The sequence below is a fragment of the Colletotrichum lupini genome, chromosome 2 (assembly GCF_023278565.1).
Source record: "Colletotrichum lupini chromosome 2, complete sequence".
Lineage (NCBI taxonomy): Eukaryota > Fungi > Ascomycota > Sordariomycetes > Glomerellales > Glomerellaceae > Colletotrichum > Colletotrichum lupini.
In genome coordinates this window covers 3,244,345-3,262,045 of record NC_064675.1, presented here as the reverse complement: position 1 = coordinate 3,262,045, position 17,701 = coordinate 3,244,345, and the positions used below count along the sequence as shown (strand labels likewise).

The 17,701-nt window shown below is 53.6% G+C and overlaps 5 protein-coding genes across 5 annotated transcripts; 1 reads left to right on the top strand and 4 right to left on the bottom strand.

Moving 5' to 3' along the window:
• Nucleotides 1–226: 226 nt before the first annotated feature.
• On the bottom strand, nucleotides 227–1,855 carry CLUP02_03282 (uncharacterized protein; the record flags this gene model as incomplete). The annotated part of the gene is made up of 1 exon (XM_049282306.1): nucleotides 227–1,855. One exon carries the CDS (start codon nucleotides 1,853–1,855, stop codon nucleotides 227–229), a length of 1,629 nt encoding a protein of 542 aa, XP_049139449.1.
• Nucleotides 1,856–2,817: 962 nt separating this feature from the next.
• CLUP02_03281 (pre-mRNA-splicing factor SPP2) lies at nucleotides 2,818–3,921 on the bottom strand (the record flags this gene model as incomplete). The annotated part of the gene is made up of 1 exon (XM_049282305.1): nucleotides 2,818–3,921. The coding sequence occupies one exon, from the start codon at nucleotides 3,919–3,921 to the stop codon at nucleotides 2,818–2,820; it is 1,104 nt and encodes a 367-aa protein (XP_049139448.1).
• A 368-nt stretch (nucleotides 3,922–4,289) lies between these two features.
• CLUP02_03280 (NADH-cytochrome b5 reductase 1) lies at nucleotides 4,290–5,389 on the bottom strand (the record flags this gene model as incomplete). The annotated part of the gene is made up of 4 exons (XM_049282304.1): nucleotides 4,290–4,439; nucleotides 4,495–5,038; nucleotides 5,097–5,178; nucleotides 5,239–5,389. 4 exons carry the CDS (start codon nucleotides 5,387–5,389, stop codon nucleotides 4,290–4,292), a joined length of 927 nt encoding a protein of 308 aa, XP_049139447.1.
• Nucleotides 5,390–7,200: 1,811 nt separating this feature from the next.
• Nucleotides 7,201–10,567, bottom strand: CLUP02_03279 (uncharacterized protein; the record flags this gene model as incomplete). The annotated part of the gene is made up of 15 exons (XM_049282303.1): nucleotides 7,201–7,371; nucleotides 7,428–7,681; nucleotides 7,751–7,837; nucleotides 7,905–8,213; nucleotides 8,346–8,503; nucleotides 8,540–8,557; nucleotides 8,636–8,686; nucleotides 8,828–8,964; nucleotides 9,037–9,085; nucleotides 9,195–9,219; nucleotides 9,282–9,411; nucleotides 9,478–9,496; nucleotides 9,552–9,728; nucleotides 9,772–10,369; nucleotides 10,471–10,567. The coding sequence occupies 15 exons, from the start codon at nucleotides 10,565–10,567 to the stop codon at nucleotides 7,201–7,203; spliced, it is 2,280 nt and encodes a 759-aa protein (XP_049139446.1).
• Nucleotides 10,568–10,594: 27 nt separating this feature from the next.
• Nucleotides 10,595–16,037, top strand: CLUP02_03278 (leucine rich repeat protein; the record flags this gene model as incomplete). The annotated part of the gene is made up of 10 exons (XM_049282302.1): nucleotides 10,595–10,614; nucleotides 10,664–10,738; nucleotides 10,801–10,930; nucleotides 11,206–11,736; nucleotides 11,897–11,969; nucleotides 12,053–13,307; nucleotides 13,364–13,836; nucleotides 13,888–14,172; nucleotides 14,224–14,531; nucleotides 14,580–16,037. The coding sequence occupies 10 exons, from the start codon at nucleotides 10,595–10,597 to the stop codon at nucleotides 16,035–16,037; spliced, it is 4,608 nt and encodes a 1,535-aa protein (XP_049139445.1).
• Nucleotides 16,038–17,701: the final 1,664 nt, after the last annotated feature.

Genomic DNA, 17,701 nt, shown 5'->3' with positions numbered 1-17,701 from the left:
TCTTGGAGGTAGCTTCTGTTACTCAAACATACGTCAAGGGAGATTAATTTTCAAAACTTTTACTTTTCATAATTATCATGTAATGCGTTATCCCAATACTGAACTCCAGAACCACGCGAAACTGGACTGGGCCTAATACAAAGGAAGCAGAGACGTCTCCCTTCGATCTCTTCCACCAGACGAGATTGGACAACTGCTGGGCAACAGCTGACAAACACAAACCACCTTATTCAGCCGTCAGCTCGGTACTACGGAATTTTCGAGCAGGTATGTTGAGCTTGAAAAGCTCATCCATCTCGGCCTGAGTTCTGTCCCGGACCTCCGGCAGACAAAAGTAGGCCCAGACGTAGAAGGCGGCGTTGATAGCAGCGTACACCAGCGCCGTCCGAGGTCCAAGACCCCATCCGTTAGGAGCGTTTTCCAGCATTCTTGGCAAGAGCCACATGTTGAATTGTCCTGCGATGAGATAGGCTACTCGGCCGATGACAAGTGTCTTGGCTTTCTGTCGGGTCGAAGGAATCTCGGGGTTAATAGCGTACACGAGAGGTCCGATGGAAAGATTGTAGACTCCTGTGAATATCACGAGCATGACTGCGATGACCCAAGGAACTGCCGGGTGCTGGTCGCTGTGGAAACCTAGCACGCCGACACCTGTCATGAGAATGATGGAGCCCATCAATCCCCAGAGCCAGATGGTTCTGCGTCCGACGTAGTTCATCAGGGGCCAAGAAGAGACGATGCCGATGATGCCGATCGCGTACTGAATCAGCGTAAAGTCGTATGATTTGGAACTGCTCATGCCAGCCTTCTGGTATAGCTTGGCCGAGTAGAACATAAGAGCCGAACCGCAGAGCTGTTGCGTCAAGTTCATGGTAACGACAATCATGGTACGGCGAAGGTTGGTGCCACGGAAGCACTCCAGGTACGTGATATTGGAATCTTCTTGGCTGTTCTTCTCCTGCTCATTGGTGAGCTCGAGAACCTTGACCTGACCGTCAACTGGGTACGTCGGATCTTTGTTGAGTCTTGCAAGGGAAGTGCGCGCGAGGTCGGAACGAGACTGGCGCATGAGCCACCAAGGCGATTCGGGGGCAAGGAAGACGCAGAGGAGAACAGGAAGAGGCCATATCCATTGGATGCCGACGGGGATGCGGTATGCCATGAGGTCGTTGGATTCAATGTTCGCAACACCCTTGATTGCCGCCGTCGAGAAGAGCTGGCCGAAAATCCAGCACATGGAGACGAAAGTGGTTAGAGTCGGACGAAGCTTGAGGGGCGAGATATCGGAAGCATAGGGAAGAACGCAGGCCTGGAAAGCCCCCCAAGGGAGTCCCAAGAGGAACTCGCCGGCGAAGATCATGCCGAGACCAGCCTTATAGCCTCCCGTGGGCAAGACCGCCGGCGCGAAGAAGTTGACGAGTAGGAGCACCATGATCGATCCGAGAGAGAACATCATCGTCTTTCGGTAGCCGAACCTGTCCATGGACAAACCGGCGAAGTACATGGCCGCAACTTGACCGGCCTGGCTTGAAGTAAGGATCAAGGACTGCCAGAGTGTTGGGATCTCCTTGACAGCGCCCTCTTGCGGAGCGTAGCCGAAGAGGTTCTGGAACTGATCCAAGGAGAAAAAGTTGCCCATCAGAGCGAGGTCGTACCCCTCGCCGACGATGGTCATGGCGAAGAATATGGACCATTTGATCGCGGGGAGGTACTTCGAGACGGTCTGCATGTAGTTGTGATGCTCTTCGTAGTCTCTGGCAGCCTTGGCCTCCGGGTTGGAGGCAATCGTATCGGGAATCTCCTTATCTTGTACTTCCTGTACAGAGGACACGGGCTTTTCGTGTATAGACGACATGATGAAATGGGCAATCGATGGAATACTGCTGAAGCTGAGTTGTAAACATGGAGTTGACGAAATGCCCGACCCAGAATGTGTTGAACGAAGCAATGTTATCTGAGGAGAAGGAAAAGGCCGAGGAGATATGTGTAGGATGGCAAAGGAGGAAGAAAAGAAAAAATACAAGACCGATGGAACGAACTGCAGGTGTCCATAGCCCACAGCGGTTACTGCCCTCCGAGGTCGAAGTGGTCCATGACACGAGAGTTCCTTCTCCATGACACGACAGAGGGAAGCCTTCGTGGGGGCACCATTGCTATGACAAACTTTAAACAGATAACGACTGTGGTTATTGATGCCCACCAGAAGATGCCACATTTATCGAGACCTGGGTATCTTCAACCAACCCTCAGGGTTGCGTGGCTGCGTGGATCATGCGCCCAAGGGGAATCCCCAGACGGATGCAGCGAAGCCCCATGGGGTTCGAAGTCTTTTCATCACGGTTTCTTCGGCCTCCGTGATTCTCACTTGACTAAAGACTTGCGTACCATACTTTGCAAATATTGGGCGTTTCCACCTCCCCACAATGAACCAGCGGTCAGGTGGAAGTACACGACGTAGGTAATGCGGAGGCAGCGCCGACATCAATCAATGCTGTCTAGTCACGGCGAGTCTTCGGCCTTATTGGACGTGGGAAACAACCTGAGTAGGATGCGGCTTTCAAGGCATCACATCACGTACAATCGGTCCGGCCATGCTCTGGTATTGTGTTCCGAAGTCATGATGGTAACTGGATCCCAGTATACTGATGTTGATGGGCGTCACCGACGCCGCGGGCTACCCTCGCTACCTAATGGTTTTCTTTTTGGGAGTGTCATGAATAACATGTCCGGTTGGTCTATTTATCCGTGGACAAACTATTCAATTCTGCCATGACCTGAAACAGGGAACAGCCTCTCGCCGAACGCGCCGCAGATTCTTCATCGTCTTGAGTCGCCGCTCCGATGTCTGGAGCTGTAATAATCCCGATCTCTATCCCTATCCCGCTCTCTCTCCCTATCACGGTGCCCACCCCCATACCTATCCCGATCTCGGTCCCTCTCCCGCTCACGATCCCTCTCATCCCTATAGCTCTCGCCCCTCCGCTCCTTGCGCTCGCTGCGCCTCTTCTCCTCCTCGCGACGGTACTCGTCCAGCCGCGGCCGTCCGCTCTTCTTCTTCCCGCCGTGGTTCCACTGCCCCAGGTCCTCGGCGCCCTCGAGCTTCTTAGCCCCCAGGCCGAGCTGGTTCTGCCGCCTCTCGGTCGGCTGCTTCTTCTTGGGCCCGCGCATCTTGCCGTCCCAGCCCATGCCGCGCAGCAGCGCCGCGCCGAACTCGCCGTCCGGTATCGCGTCGTAGTCTGCGAGCGTCGCGTCCTCGCCCACGTGCTTGATGTCGGAGAGGTAGGCATCCTGCTCCGTGGCCTGGATGACAATGTCTTCTTCCTCTTGGCGCTTGTTTCCGAGTAAGGCGTCCATGGCGTCTTCGTCCGCTGTACGAGGTGCCCGTTTCTCCTTTGGTGATCGATCGCGGTCCTGGCCGTCGTTGTCGTCGTTTGCTGCTGTCTCACCCTGCTCTCTGGGTGTGGTTGCCTCTTCGCTCGTCTTGCGCTTCTTGACGGTCAACCCCCATTGTATCTGCTTCTCAGCATCGGCGGGCTCTCTCTCTACCTCCTGCTGCGCGCCGTTCCGTTCCTGCTCTCGCTGCGCCTGCACCTCGGCAGGCAACAGATTCTTGCCTCCCCGGCGCCCGCGCAATTCCGCCTTCCAGTCGCGATTGCTCTGCTTCTTAATCACCAGCTCGCGGGGCTTCTTTTCTCGTTTCCGATCAGAGTCGCCGCCGAGTTCTGTAATCGCTTCGTGTCGTCCCCGGCCATGATCGCGCTCGCCGTCCGAGTCCGAGTCAAAGTTGTTCAGCGCATTCGTTCTTGACCGTTTGCCGAGTGATGAAGGTGGGTCTGGGCGCGAGGGTTTCTTGTTATTTTTTGAGCTTGAGGAGCCGCCGAAGCTGATTGCTATCCTTGGAGCTTTCGTACCGTCTGACATGGCGCTGAGTGTCGACGGGGTTGTGATGTGAAATGCTTTGACAGAAAGAGAAATTTCGTGGTTGTAGCCTGGCACGCTGGTTCACACGAAGTAGTGGTCGGTTCACTTTGCGACGTCAACTTGCAGGGATTAGGATGTAGTGGCATTATGTAAGGTGGGGCACACTTTCTACACGACAGCTCAGTCGCAACAAAGCTATCCGAATGCAGAAGCTCTTATCTATGGGACCCTTGGAACAGCACCTTGAAATCTGGAAATGCATCTATATCGACTTCCCCTGATGCCCATCAACATGCAAAACGCCGTTTCCTCCCACGCAATGTAGTTTTTAATTTGTTAAGGCCGACCTTTCTCTAGCTTTGACAAGCTTAGAAAGCGAAGATCTGGTCCTCGAGCTTGCTCACGGGGCGGGCCTTCTTGAAACCAAGAGTCTCGGCCGTCTTCTTCAGACCGCTGACCATGGGCGGGGGACCGCAAAGCAGAAGCTTGACGTCGTCGGCAGCCTTGGGGAGAAGCTTCTGTAGTATAGGTTAGCTCTGCACGCAGAAAACGAGATCCACTGGGAGGCCTTACGGTAATCATGTCGCCGGTGACGTAACCGACGCCGCCGGTCCAGCCCGCAGGGGGCTTGTCAAGAACGTAGTGCACACGGAACCCAGCGTCCTCCTTGGCGAGAGCGTCCAGGTCCTCCTTCAACAGGATATCCTGAGGGGTAACGTTGGCGAAGATGAGGTCAATCTCGGTCTTGTCACCGGTGGGGCGACCACGAATGACAGCGCGGACGATTTGGAGCATGGGAGTGATACCAGTGCCGCCAGCAATCATACCAAAGTGACGGACCATGTTCGGGGTGTAGACGAAGGCGCCCTTGGGACCCCTGACCTTGAGCGTCTGTCCGACCTTCATCGATGCCATGTACTTGGAGATGTTACCGGTGGGGTAGGACTTGATCAGGAGGTCGAAGTAGCCGGGCTGGTGGTCGCCAGAAATGGGAGTGTAGGAGCGCACAATCTCCTTGGTGGTGCCATCAGGCTGGGGGCAGTTGGCACCAATGGAGATGTGCTGGCCGATGGGCAGGCCGAGGATGGCCTTCTCGCTGGGGAGGTTGAAGCGGTAGCTTCGGACGCTTGTCAGCTGGGAATTCCGGGCTTTGAAGTTTCGGAAGTACGACTTACATGGCGACATTGTGCGAGATGATGGTCTTCTCCTTGAGTTCAAAGTCCTGGAAGGTATCAGGCTTCAGGACCTTCTTGATCTCTGCGTGAGGGGGTTCGTCAGCGGGCAATTCCGAGGTATTCCGAGGGGGGCCGAACTCACGCATGGCGTTGAACTTGTAGGCTGCCAGCGCGAGCGCCAGGGCAACAGCGTACGGCGTCCATTCGCGCTTGGTAATGAAGCATCCGAAGACGATCAGACCAGCGGGAATGTAAATGTTGTCAAAGTATTTGCGGGTAGTCAATTCGGACATTTTGAAAATGGTGTCCGAGGACTCTTTTTCTCCACAGGAAGCGGGATTGGACGTGTAGCTGGGAGCTTGCTAGCTCTTTCGTTACGGGTCTAGGGAAATCTGGAAAATTTGCGAAAAAGGACAATAGGTCAGTCGATGCCATGGATAGGAAACACGTGCTACTCACTAGACAACCGCGAAGCTGGAGTAATCGGGAAAGCTGTCGCAGTCAATTGGTGACGATGTCGAAGCTGGAAGGGCGAGCGTGCTACCAGATATCGTAAGATCGCGAAAGTGGGACAGCCCCTCCAATTTTCTGTTGAGTTGGGTTGCCGAGTTTCTGCCAGCCCTCGAACGGCGGGCGGTCAAGTGCAGCTTTGCGGTTGCGAAGTGCGTCGGTATGCGGAGGCCGGGGGCGGCATACGTGAAAGCGAGCCAAATTCGGCAAAATAATCCGACGGCAGATGCAGCAAGGTCCCGACCTCGGGCTCGGTTTGCTTGGGCGGGATTTAGGTTCGACGCGTGAGGTAGGCGGTTAGTCGGTCGGAATGTCGGTTCTGCAACTTCCTATGTGGCTTGGGCAGCATGTGGCAGTGCGTGTGGCTGAGGCTTTACCCTAATTCTCCAGCCACAACGCCACAAGAGATTGAGGATGCACCTCTTGCCAAAGATCAACATGTTGATCAACCAGCTGACAGAGCTGAGCTGCAGGAGCTCTCTTGCTTTAGTCGCATTTGCATCTGAGGTCTATGTATCTGAGACATGATTGCCCCAAAACATTGGTGCAGGACTGCAGGTCAGTGACAATCTGGGCACAGATGATTACGATCAACCGCAGTCTCTCTTCGCTTCATCTTATTCACACCAAAAAACGACTGTTGGCAACGTCATTACGCACGGGCGAATGGCCGGCATCATTCTCGCTTTTCCATCGACTGACAATTATACGCAAGATCAATTAGAAGTTCCAAATGCCGTTGGATGACAAGAGACATTCCTCGCGTGGTTCGTGTGGTAACGCTTACCAGGGAGGGCTTCGGCAACTTCGGGAAGAGGTCACCAACAAGCCACCAAAAAATCAATTTAACAAAGAAGGGGGGCGTGGGACAACAGCAGGACGCCAGGAGCAGTTCCTGAAAAGCTACCATATACGGGAGCTTGCACAGCTAGGTGATGGCTAGGTACCATTAGTTCTGGTCCAAAACTTCAATGCGCCATCTGGCTTGCGACGATCCGGCCTGTTCCTCCAGTTCAACTAGCTATTCCCACCTTACCACGAAGGAAAACGAGCAGTCCGCCAGTTTGCTAGTCGTCTTGACAGCGCACGACTACCTAGCTTACGTTTGGTACGCCGAATTTGGCAGATCGGGCAACATGGCAGACATCGGTGAAAAGTATGACATCACTACAAACTGGCCCGCAGCGTGGCAGTGAGACGAAGAATCGTTGGAATGAAGTACTAGCGGAATTGACAAGATGTGTATCCGTATCCAGGTCTCTCCTCTGACGGCCGTGGACGGAGTACGGATACATACCACTGAGCGACTGGGAACAATCTGGAATGCTGTCTCTAAAGCGTTATCGGCGTCCAGGCCTGATGAGGGGAAATTCCGGGGGAAAAGATTCACTGATCGACCGGAAGCAAACTCCCAACATCCTAAACATCTGGCGCAAAAGTGTCGGGAAGTGGGATTTCTTCGCCTCGTCGTACGCAATGATGGTAACGCGTCCCTTTCCCCAGATGCAATCGAATTTTCTTAAAGATGGATCCCTGTATGCGGGAATATCGAATATCCAAGTCCTCACCCTATCCCTCCAACTCTTGTCTCCCCTCAGCCTGGCTGGTAGCGTCCTACGGAAGCAACACAGAGCTCGGGATGGGTACTTGGACCGATCATGGTGGCAGGAAAGGGTGAGACGGGCCGGACTGTCGAACGGGTTGCCGGCCGTTCCCCGCTTTTGACACCAAAGTAAGGTCCATCGTCCCCAAGGCATCCGTCGGACTGGATGCGGGAGGTCCGTGCCAGGTGGTTCAAGAATTAAAGGAGACGCGAAAGACAAGGGGGAAAACGTGCCCTCCGTGTTGCGGTATCACGCTTGTGTCGCGCGCGACTCGCTCGTTGAATCCATAAGTTGGACTGACTGAGCAAAGAGCGGCGCGTGTCGCGTGGTGTAGAAACATCCGAGAGGGCCATGGTCTTGATACCCGCAACGACATATCGAAATTGCGGCCGAAAGCAAGGATACATACTAGGTAAATGGAGAAACTTTGGATTACAGTGTTATACGGGCCACGGCCCGTGTCCAGGGCAACTGTTTACCTGCAGTCCTGCACAAGTCCGGCTCATTTCCAGGAAATGCGGACACCTTTATTCGCCTCACTTGATTTTATCGGGGGCGCGCCTTGGCCCAGGACTCGTGGTGGATTTTGCGGTTTGAAAATGATGATGATGATGATGGGATTGAACGCTCGCAAGTGGCGCATAAATTGTGCGGCAGTGGCTTACCGATATGTTCCCCCTTCTCAAGTTCTCACACATATGTAAATCCGTACGGAGTACAGGTGTAATACTTCGTATAATCATATCAGGAACGCCCCTGTCCTGACGGCGATCAGAGACAAGTCGCAATCTCGAGCCCTTGACAAGTTGTGGCCCCCGCCCGCTCCCAAAGCCCGGTTGTTCCTTGGACGTGACCCCCGTGCCCCCCAAATTTGGCCGGCGCGGGTTTGGTTTCACCATTCTTCGCATCCGTGGTGAAAGGGTGCAAACTGCCTGACTGTACGGATAAAGAGGTGTTCGTTCGGCCGGGTCGTTGGGATGATCGCGTTGGCCCAGCCCAGCGTCTCATTCCTGGGACATTTCCTTGGGATGGGTATTCTCTAATCTTTCAAGGGGGCGTGCCCGGGCGTCTTTAACACCCTTTAAATCGTTCCTCACCATCGTCTCTACTTCATCTGAAACCGGCCGCATGGCACGATGGCACCCTTTTTGAGCTTGACGCGGGCGGTCTAACAACTCTACCTGCATTACCCCAAATCTCTTGATAACCAACATTATCTGCCCAAACACAACCGCCGGAATGGTGTACTCTCGTGCCGACTGGTTCTGTTTCCCCCTTGGAAGTTCGCGCTCGCTATCGGCAAGGTGACAGGTAGCTTGAATCCTTTACCATTTGCCGGAAGGAGGCCTGGGTGAGGACGCCCAGCACACGTACGAACATGTACAGATCTTTGTAGTGCGCTTACACAGCCGTGGACAAAGTCACAAACCGAAGGGTCCCAAGACCAACTCCCTCTCGTATCCGTATAAAATGGGGCTGACATGGCCAGGGGATTGACAGTCAGAATCCTCTTGGTTCATTTACCTTACCCGACTCCTTCTAGAAACCAAAAAAAAGTCTATTCAATGAACACGAGAGAGGGTTTCCCCTTGCTCTATGATGCAGCTTTACGCGCACAAGAATGACAAGACCCCTCCAGTCTCCAGAGGCCAAGAGAAGAGCGCCCTGAGCAAATCATTTCGGCGTGGAAAGATGCCGCAGCCGGGGGCGAGGCGGCCGAAGCGCAAGGAAAGGAAGGGGAAATTTGAAACAATCTTGAGATATTTCAAGTCGCCGGGGCGCCCCCATTAAGCTGAATATTGATAGTGGCTTGAAACGACCCTTACTCTCGGCCTGACCGGCTCTAGCGCCGTCTCCACGGCGAAGGAGAGGAGCCTCATCATTCATGCTGCAGAAGAAAGTTTAGTTGAGAGAAAAAAAGAAAATGGAGAGAGAGGAGGGAATCGCAGCTAGCGAAGCATCAGGAAAATCAATCGATGATCACGATTTGAGAACCTTACAGTAGGACCCTGGATAACCGGGTCTCAGAGGCAAGAAGACAGGCATGGCTTGGCCATGGGCGTGGGCGAACTGAGCATGCCAAGGGAGCCATTCAGAGTTACTGGAAGATAACCCGCATCCATCGTCTTGGGCTTAGGTGACTCTGGGATGGCAGTGAACTTTGCAGAATGCGCGGCATCTACGGCGTCGGGCATCTGCGGCTACCGCAGTAGTGAAATCGGCGGTCGTGAAAAGGCCAAGGATAGGTAGAGTTCAGCGAGTGCGACTGTGCGACGACCAAGATACCTGGATAGCACATCACGCTATGAGACGTAAGTCCCGAGATGCCGGGAGCCACTACCTGCGATAGCCCACCGTAGCTGAGCAAGTATTGGAGATGACGGGATGGGCAGTACAGCTTGCACTATGCCGAATGGTAAACTTGGTAAGCGTTGACGTGCTGAAGTTGCACCGCCATTCTGCTGCGTACGCAGCCGCCGTCGACATACCGGGAGCGTAGCAACAGCATCCCAGGTTGCTGGTCACTGGTTGCGCGCGGCGGGCTCTGGTGGATGCAGAACCCATTTTCTCGTGTGGATTCAGGCGTGTTGGAACTTGGAAGTGGTACATGGTCGGAGACGGGGCGCCACAAGCTGCATCTGCCATCGCCGGCCTCACGGCATGTAACTGAGGCGAGGAGGCACAGCAACAGGGTGGCACTGGAGGACTGGTACGCAGCCAGGCCAGCGAGTGAGGGGAGGAGGAGGAGTGCCGAGGAGTGCCGTACGGATGCGCCATGCGTGCCGTGATTCCATGGTAAAAAAACAAAAAATGCATGAGAGTGACGAGATGCACGCAGTTTCCGGTGGCCTCCCAAGCTCGTCAGTCGAATTCTGGTGGTACCGGCAAGGTGCAGTCTCCGAAGACGCCAGAGAAAGATAGCTAGGTATGGGCCGTATGGCCCACCCCTCCCCTTGGCAAGCTGGGAGCTACGGAGGAGCCAGAGCCACAGACCCATGGCACCATGATCCACGTAAAACGTGCATAATGGAGTGGGTAAGAGTGGGCTTTGGCGTATGTTTCGCTGCTCGCGCGTGGATATTCGTGGATATGTTGGAGCGGCCCTCTGGCCTGTGAAGGCTCGTTTCTCGATCTTTCGCTCAGAGTTCTCCTCTTCGTCTAGTGTTTTGTTTTGTGCGTTCTGTCTGTACATCAAACAGCGGCTGAGTGAGCTCCATCAACTTTGTTTTCAGCTGCCAGGAGTGGGCAGAACAACGTACCCATGTCGAGGCGGAGGAGAACTGTGAACAAGACACAGACGATGGTAGTAGACTGTGGTGACTGTGTATTTGCGGGTAGGTATTGGAAGAAATGCATAGAAGATTGTACAGAGTAAGGATACACATGTTCTCGGTACCTTCCTTGTAAGTTGCAGGGGGAAAAGGGCCGCACACAGCAGAAACCCCACTGCAGGGCCAAGGCTTCCCGCTACGAGAAACGCCCTCTCATTGGTGACGTGCCCTTGCTCTTGCCTGCCTCTCTTGGTGTGTCTTTCCCTCTCTCTTTCCCATCGCCTTTTTTTTTCTTTTCCCTTGCAATGGCAGCGCCAGCAACAGAGAAACCCCGCGCCTGTCTCATTGGGCGACGCTTCCGGGGGCCAAAAACAGGATGTGCATCGATAACATCATAGCTGCATCAAGCTTCCATTCGCTGTCTTTCGCCTTTCCCCTATGGATACACGTACATTGGCACTCAGCACTGGCCTCTCCTACCTTACTCTCTCGGTCACTCTCTCTTTCATGATTATGAGGCTATGAGGTGTACCTTACTCCGTAGACTCATCTCTTCCTCTCGCGTCTCCAAACCTCCTAGTTGAATGAACAAGTACCATTTCGTATCCACGCACCCCCCCCCCCCCCCCCACCCTCCATGCTCCCCCAATTCCGCTTCCTCTTGTTCGCTGTGTGTCTCTCTTGCGCAGCGTGCCGTGAACACCATCTTCCCTGGTCTCTGAGGTCGTGTTTCTTCTCCAACATCTTATCCCAAATCCATCATTCCCATACCTGCCTCACAAACCCGGCGCTACCTATCCTCACCACTCACTCACCTCACTCACACTCGCCTTGAATCCGGCCAATGTACACATGCTTACTCGCCCGACTCTTCATATCTCATCCCATCTTATCCTTCCCTTGCCCAACCGAGTCCCTGATCTGACCGCACCTTGCCCGACTCGTGCTGCCTTGTCTCTCCCAGTGGCCAGGGTCAGGTCCTCTTCTTCCAAGACTCGGGACATCCATCCGCATCCACTCACCCTAATCGTCCGAATTTCACCCCTCGCTCGTTACTACCACGCTATCCGCAAGACCGTAAGGATACCTAGCCTACCAAGTACCGCCGCTGCCTCCAGTCTTCCCTTACCTTTCCCAGCAAGGTTCCTGGTTCTTGCCGGAGGCTTGCTGCACTCCGGTCCTTTCTTCAAACAGCTATTCCCTGCTCCCAGAACCTACACGCACCTCTCCCTCTCTGACCAGAGGATAAGGACCGTCACTTATTAACACCCCTCCGCCGTCCACTTTCATGTGCACACACTTTTTGATCCCCTCATCTTCTGATACCTACTCCTACCTTCTGACAACTTCGTTTTCTCTACTATCTCGAACCCTCCAATCTTCGCTTCGTTAGCTCGACGACGGAGATACATAGCCCTCTATTGTCCCGCTCAACTCATTCCTCTCTCACCTTCTTCCCACCCAGTGTAAACAGCGCAATCGCCATAGTATTGAACCCATCTCGACGACTTGCCTTTGGATAACGTTACATGGCCCAATAATCGATTACTCGACCTTGACGGCCTCGAAGGCCCGATTTGGCCGAGGCATTCCCACGACGACGGAATAGGCTGGGCTTGGACCCCCGATTACTGCACGTCAAATCTGTCGACCATGGACGCTGCTGCGAACCGACGGTCAATGCTGCCCACCATTCAGACAACACATCATGGAGAGCCGCACACCGCAACTAAAAGCTCCGCCGCAGAGCTTCGGAGTGTCTCGACACCGGCGCTGGGTGGCAAGAGGCGTAGTTTCTTAGCAAAGACCTTCCGGAAGGTCAGCAGCAGTTCCTCCTCAACCGACCTTGCGTCCATGTCCGAGGAGGTCTCGAGCGGCCTCCAAATGAAGAGTAAACGCGTTCTTCACAAGAACAACGGATCCGGCGGCTCAAATTCGTCCTCTATCTTCTACCGCCTCAACCGACGAGCCTCCAAGGACTCTTCCGCGAGTTCGCACATGTCCGAGGAGACTCCCAACTATCTCAGCCCTCAGCCGCCAGCGCCGGTTCCTATCAAGATTCTCAAGCACGGAGCCTTGAAGACTGACAGCCGCCTGTGGAAATCGCGCGCCGAGTATGTTGTCTTAACTGATGGGCACCTCATCAAATTCAGCAGTGTCGAGTCAGCAAGGGCGAACTTTGCTGAGCTTGCCCCGCCGTCTCAGCGCCTGAAGAGGTCTTCGACGTCTTCCACTTTGAGTCAGGATGGGTCACACTCTGATGGTCGGGTCGAAATTCCATTGAGTAGGATCGTCAACATTTTCAACGAAGAGGGTGTAAGCCCTCACTTTGGATTGGATGTTTGGTGGTCCGAGACTTCGCCAATGGTATCTTGGGCTTGCACAAAGTTGTTCTTTGGAATGCCTACTGAGCGAGACGAGTGGATGTCGGAGATTCGCCATGCTATTCGTGAGTCTGTGGGCTCAGCTGTTGTGCCAAAGGGGCTCATTGCTCCCAACGTCGAGTCCGCCATTTACAACATTGTTGCTACACAAGAGCCCGCGTGCCGAGGCTGCCCATTGGATATCTTTCCAGTCGTTCAACGCACCACCCTCCTCAGTACCAAAGCCGAGAACATTGAAAATGCCAAAAAGTCTCGTGACGGATCATCGTATTACTTGCTTCTCGGCCAGAACAAGTGCTATCTTGTGCGAGTCGCCAGGACTTCCGTATACAAAGCTCCCCAGGACATCGAAATCAACACCGTAGTTTTTGGCTTGACGTCCCTGGTCCGCTTGAAAGCGACTATGGTCCCTCACGAGGAGCGGTTCGTTCTTGGATTCCGGTATGTGTCTGGTGTATTTTGTGGGCTGCCATCAGTGTTACTAACCCCTATTCAAGACTCCCTTGTGAAAACGAGAAACGACTCGAGCTGGCTAGTCGGTGGTACAGAGAGATCGTCATGACGTTCATGAAGGCAGATCGCGCAGTGAAGCCTGCTTGGCCTCAGCACATGCAACGGCACATTTTCGACATTAGGGGTCTCACCGCTCAGTTGCTCCTTCCAACTGGACAAGACTATGGTGGACTTAAGCGCACCCTCGAGGCGTATTGTGCGACGTTCCAGTGCAAGCCTCCCGAATGGACTGTGAATTGGAAATGCGAACGCCGGGAGCACTGCCCAGAATTTCGACTTCTCCCTGCGAAGGAAGCAGGTGGATACACGGCACTCCAGCTTTTGGCAGTCTTCAAGGCCCTCCGCTTCAATGACTACTTCAAGGCTCTGTCGTTCCGTGACGTCGATTTCTCGCCCCTTTGCGGGCTGACCGATGTTCCGGGATGGGACGAGTCCATAGCTGACATTTCTCGCGATGGTAAGCCGGCAATTCCTGAACCTTATCAAGCATTCAAGCTAACCGTGGCAGGATTTGTCATCGATCCCATGCATCGAGACATCATCAAGACTGCCCCACTGTTATCCCAGGAAATTCACGCCGTTGCCTTCACCTCTGGTTCTGTCCGTAAGATAGACTTGACCAACGTTCTGGCATCGCGGAACATTGTTGGTGTCTCACGCGCTCGTGCCGGGACCAAGAAGGATCCCGAGGTCGTTCGTCCTATCCTTCTTCTGCTCAAAACCCGCAGCACTCCTTGTGATACTTTGCTGGTTGGTGGGAACCCACTGACGGCAGCTGAAGTTGACGACCTTGGTGAGTGGACTACATGGGTTTTCACAACTCAATTGGCTAATGATTTTACAGTGGGCGTTCTCCATATTCCGGATCTTCTCAAGGAGCTCGACATTTCTAGATGCAACCTTGACGAGAGAAGCTTGGAGGAAGTCTGGGACGCTTTACCCTCCCAGGGATACAAGATGGAGGCTCTCAATACTTCTCGCAATATTGGACACGTGGATCACATGGCCGTGAAGCAGAATCTGGCTCATTTCTATAATTTGCGAAAACTCGGCATCGCAGGAAATTGCCTCACTCAGGCCAAGGATACCATCTTCCTCGACGAGACTATCATGGGATGGGGACTTGAGGATCTGGATCTCTCACACATCAACGTAAGTCAAGTGAACCTTGTTTTCATGCAGTTGCTGATTCTGCTCTAGCTCAATGACGCCACATTGCAAGTCCTGGGCGACTACTTGAAGTCTTCACAGGCCGACTATCTCCGCAGGCTTGACCTCAATAATTGTGCAATGACCGGTTCCCAAATCGCAACTCTCTTCCGCAGCATGGGTGAAGCAAGAGTGATTACTTGCTCTATCAGTGGCAACTATCTCGAGAACGGCACGGACGATTTGGTATCTGCCATTGTTGACAATTTCGGGCCGACGTCCCTCTTCATGGATATGGTTGAATTTCAAAACGAAGACAACTACATCAAGCTCATCAACGCGCTCTCAGTCAACAAATCGATCCGACTGCTTAGCCTGGTGGGAACTTCAACCCCTGGACAAGTCAGCGAGGACGCCTGCATGGCCGTGTCAGAGTTCTTTGCCACGAACAAATCGGTCCAGTACCTCGACTTCTCCGGCTTTTCCGCCAAGCTCGACGAGGGTCAACTCGGCCTGGGCTTCTCGCGCTCTCTCTCCGGACTCGCCGAGAACAAGACGCTGCGTCACCTGCGAATCCGAAACCAAAAGTTGAACTTGAACATTGGTGATCTGGCACATGCGATCCAACTCAACCAAACCCTCACGACACTCGACGTACAGGAGAATAACTTCAATCTGTCCAACTTATCCCACATGGTTAGATCTCTTGACCACAATAGCTCTATCCAGGAGTTTTGCCCGTTCTCGCGGTCTGAGCTCAGCCGGGCTATCAAGTTCAGCGTCCAGAACGTCGGCATGCCAACGAGCCAGCCGACTTCGTCTCGAGCCCGCCGCGCGTCCAAGGTCCTTTCAAAGGCCACTTTTGACAACTTTGCAATGGAAATGGACAAGAACAATGCTCTCATGGAGAACTTGAAGGACGAGTGGAGCGTCAAGACGGCTCAGATTGAACGTCTTCTCGAGAGAAATCGGACCTTGAGTTCTGAAAAGGAGATGGCGATTATGCAGTGGGATCCTCAAGTGGAAGGCCAGGAGGATTGGATCGCCCTTGAGCTCGGCACTGTCTTCGGAGGCCTTGCCATCAAGGCAATGAAGACCCGACGCAAGATTATGCAGCCTGGCTATCGCGGCAGCGTATACTTTGGCGCAAATACTCCGCCTCTGGAGGGGATGGAAGAGTTTGGTGCCTCGGCAGCTCCTCACCATGTCACTCGCGAGGAAGTCATGGAAAGCCCCGCGACAGAGGTTGCCAGCGGGTCCTCCGGTCTTCCGACCCCTCCCGAATGGGCTCCTGCTGAGAGCCCCGTCAAGGAGTATTCAATTGCGTCCAGCGCACCACCGTCTCGCGATGCACCTCGCATCATCGATGAGAACGCTAATGAGTTCGATCTTTCTCTTCTCAAACATATGATACAACATGGATTCAACCTCGACGATTCGACGCAAGGCCAGGACCAGGACGTCGGCAGGAAAGCGGGGCCCTCAGTGTCGACCACGAGACTTAGATGAATCAAACACACAATCGAAACGAAGAACAAAAACATTGAAAAAGAAGGAACGAAAGAAAAGCGAAACGAAAAAAACACGAAAGACACCAACTCATGTGTCCCACATACAATCTCCCACGTTTACCAAATCATTAGACATTAGCGACGGCAACATCATTTTTTGTGTTTTCTTGTTTAACAAGGCGTTTATAAAAGGGAGAAACGGGTGTTTTGTTTTTTGGAATACCGCGCGGGATTGATACCCAGACTCGCAGCAATGCTCTAGTATTAGTGTTGGATTCTATCCCGTGCCATGGGCACGGTTGGCTTACAGTTTCGGCGTTGGAGGGTCCTCGCTCAGCATACTTACTTTGTTTTGGATTATGCCCAATGTAGGAATACTATCAGAGGATGGAGCATGCTTTGGTTGGAGGGTAGTCAGTTTCTCACCGATAATACATAATTGTGAGATTATTCAACATGGCTCGACCATGTCCGCTTCATAGTGAGAGTAACAGTAGTTCCGCGTCTTGCATTGATGATGTCTCCGTACATGACACGCATCGCCAACCCCGGATTTCGGGCCGCTGCATGCGGAACCCACCCGGATCCGGATGTTGCTGGCCATTGGCCGGCGTTGCGGGGGAGAGGAGGGCCGCATGTTCGGATCAGGTGGAATGGTGTCTGGACTCAGTAAGGGCGCAGCGACACCTTACTCTGTACCCGTAAAGGCTGAGATGTTTCACTTGAGCAGTACCCACCAAGACTTGCTGCAATCCCTGCATATACGCTACGCGCAGGCGGCTTGTATTTGCCGATGCGTTGGGACCACTGGCTACCATCTCCTTGTTTGCGCGGACCGACGTGTCGAAACTCTGATGCTGCAGATGCGGGGAGGGGGGCAAAGGCTGCAAGACACGAGGAGTGAGAATGTTGTATGGGGTAGAAGCTGTGGCTGTTTGGGCGGTTCGCCTGCTTGGCATAGGAACGATGTTAGTAGTCCTGCTCTGTAAGTCTGTAATAGGACGGAATGTGGCAGAGCACACTTGTCAGTAGAAGTTCCATGGACGCCTCTGAACAATGAATGGACTTGGACGGCACACACCTGAGAAGCTTCGATGCGTTTAACGAGGACCGAGCGTACGTTTAAGCGTATGGAAGTAAGAAGCGAGGTTGGGCTCACTACCTTGCCGACTCGAACCGAGATACCTTGCGCTTATTAGCCTTTCTGTTGGAGCACTTGCAGCCTCAATTGACAGGAATCTATCCTGCCTATAAGAATTCCCAAACAGACCAATTGTTGGAAGCTCTGGCCCAGATTCGGTTTTTGGACACAATGGTCCTGCGAAGCGTGAGGATGCTGGAGAAAGGCGCTCCGCTAAGGACATATGCACCTAATAACTGTACGTAGTTCCAGTCCACGCGGCATCACGTAATGTTCTGCGATAGGAGACCCACTTGGAGCCCAAGCCACATTTGGACACTGATAGATCCCTGTTTCGCTCTGCTGCCAGGCTTGCCAGGTTCCAACTGGGCAAACCAACCACTTCACCTTACTGGCCCCCCCGTTCAAGCCGCCGCACCTTCCTACTGAAACCTCCGTGTCAAGCTGGACACTTGTGAGCGCTTCGTCATCCAGCGTTGCCATCAACTCCGGCCACCACTGACTTTCTACTTTTCCCTATC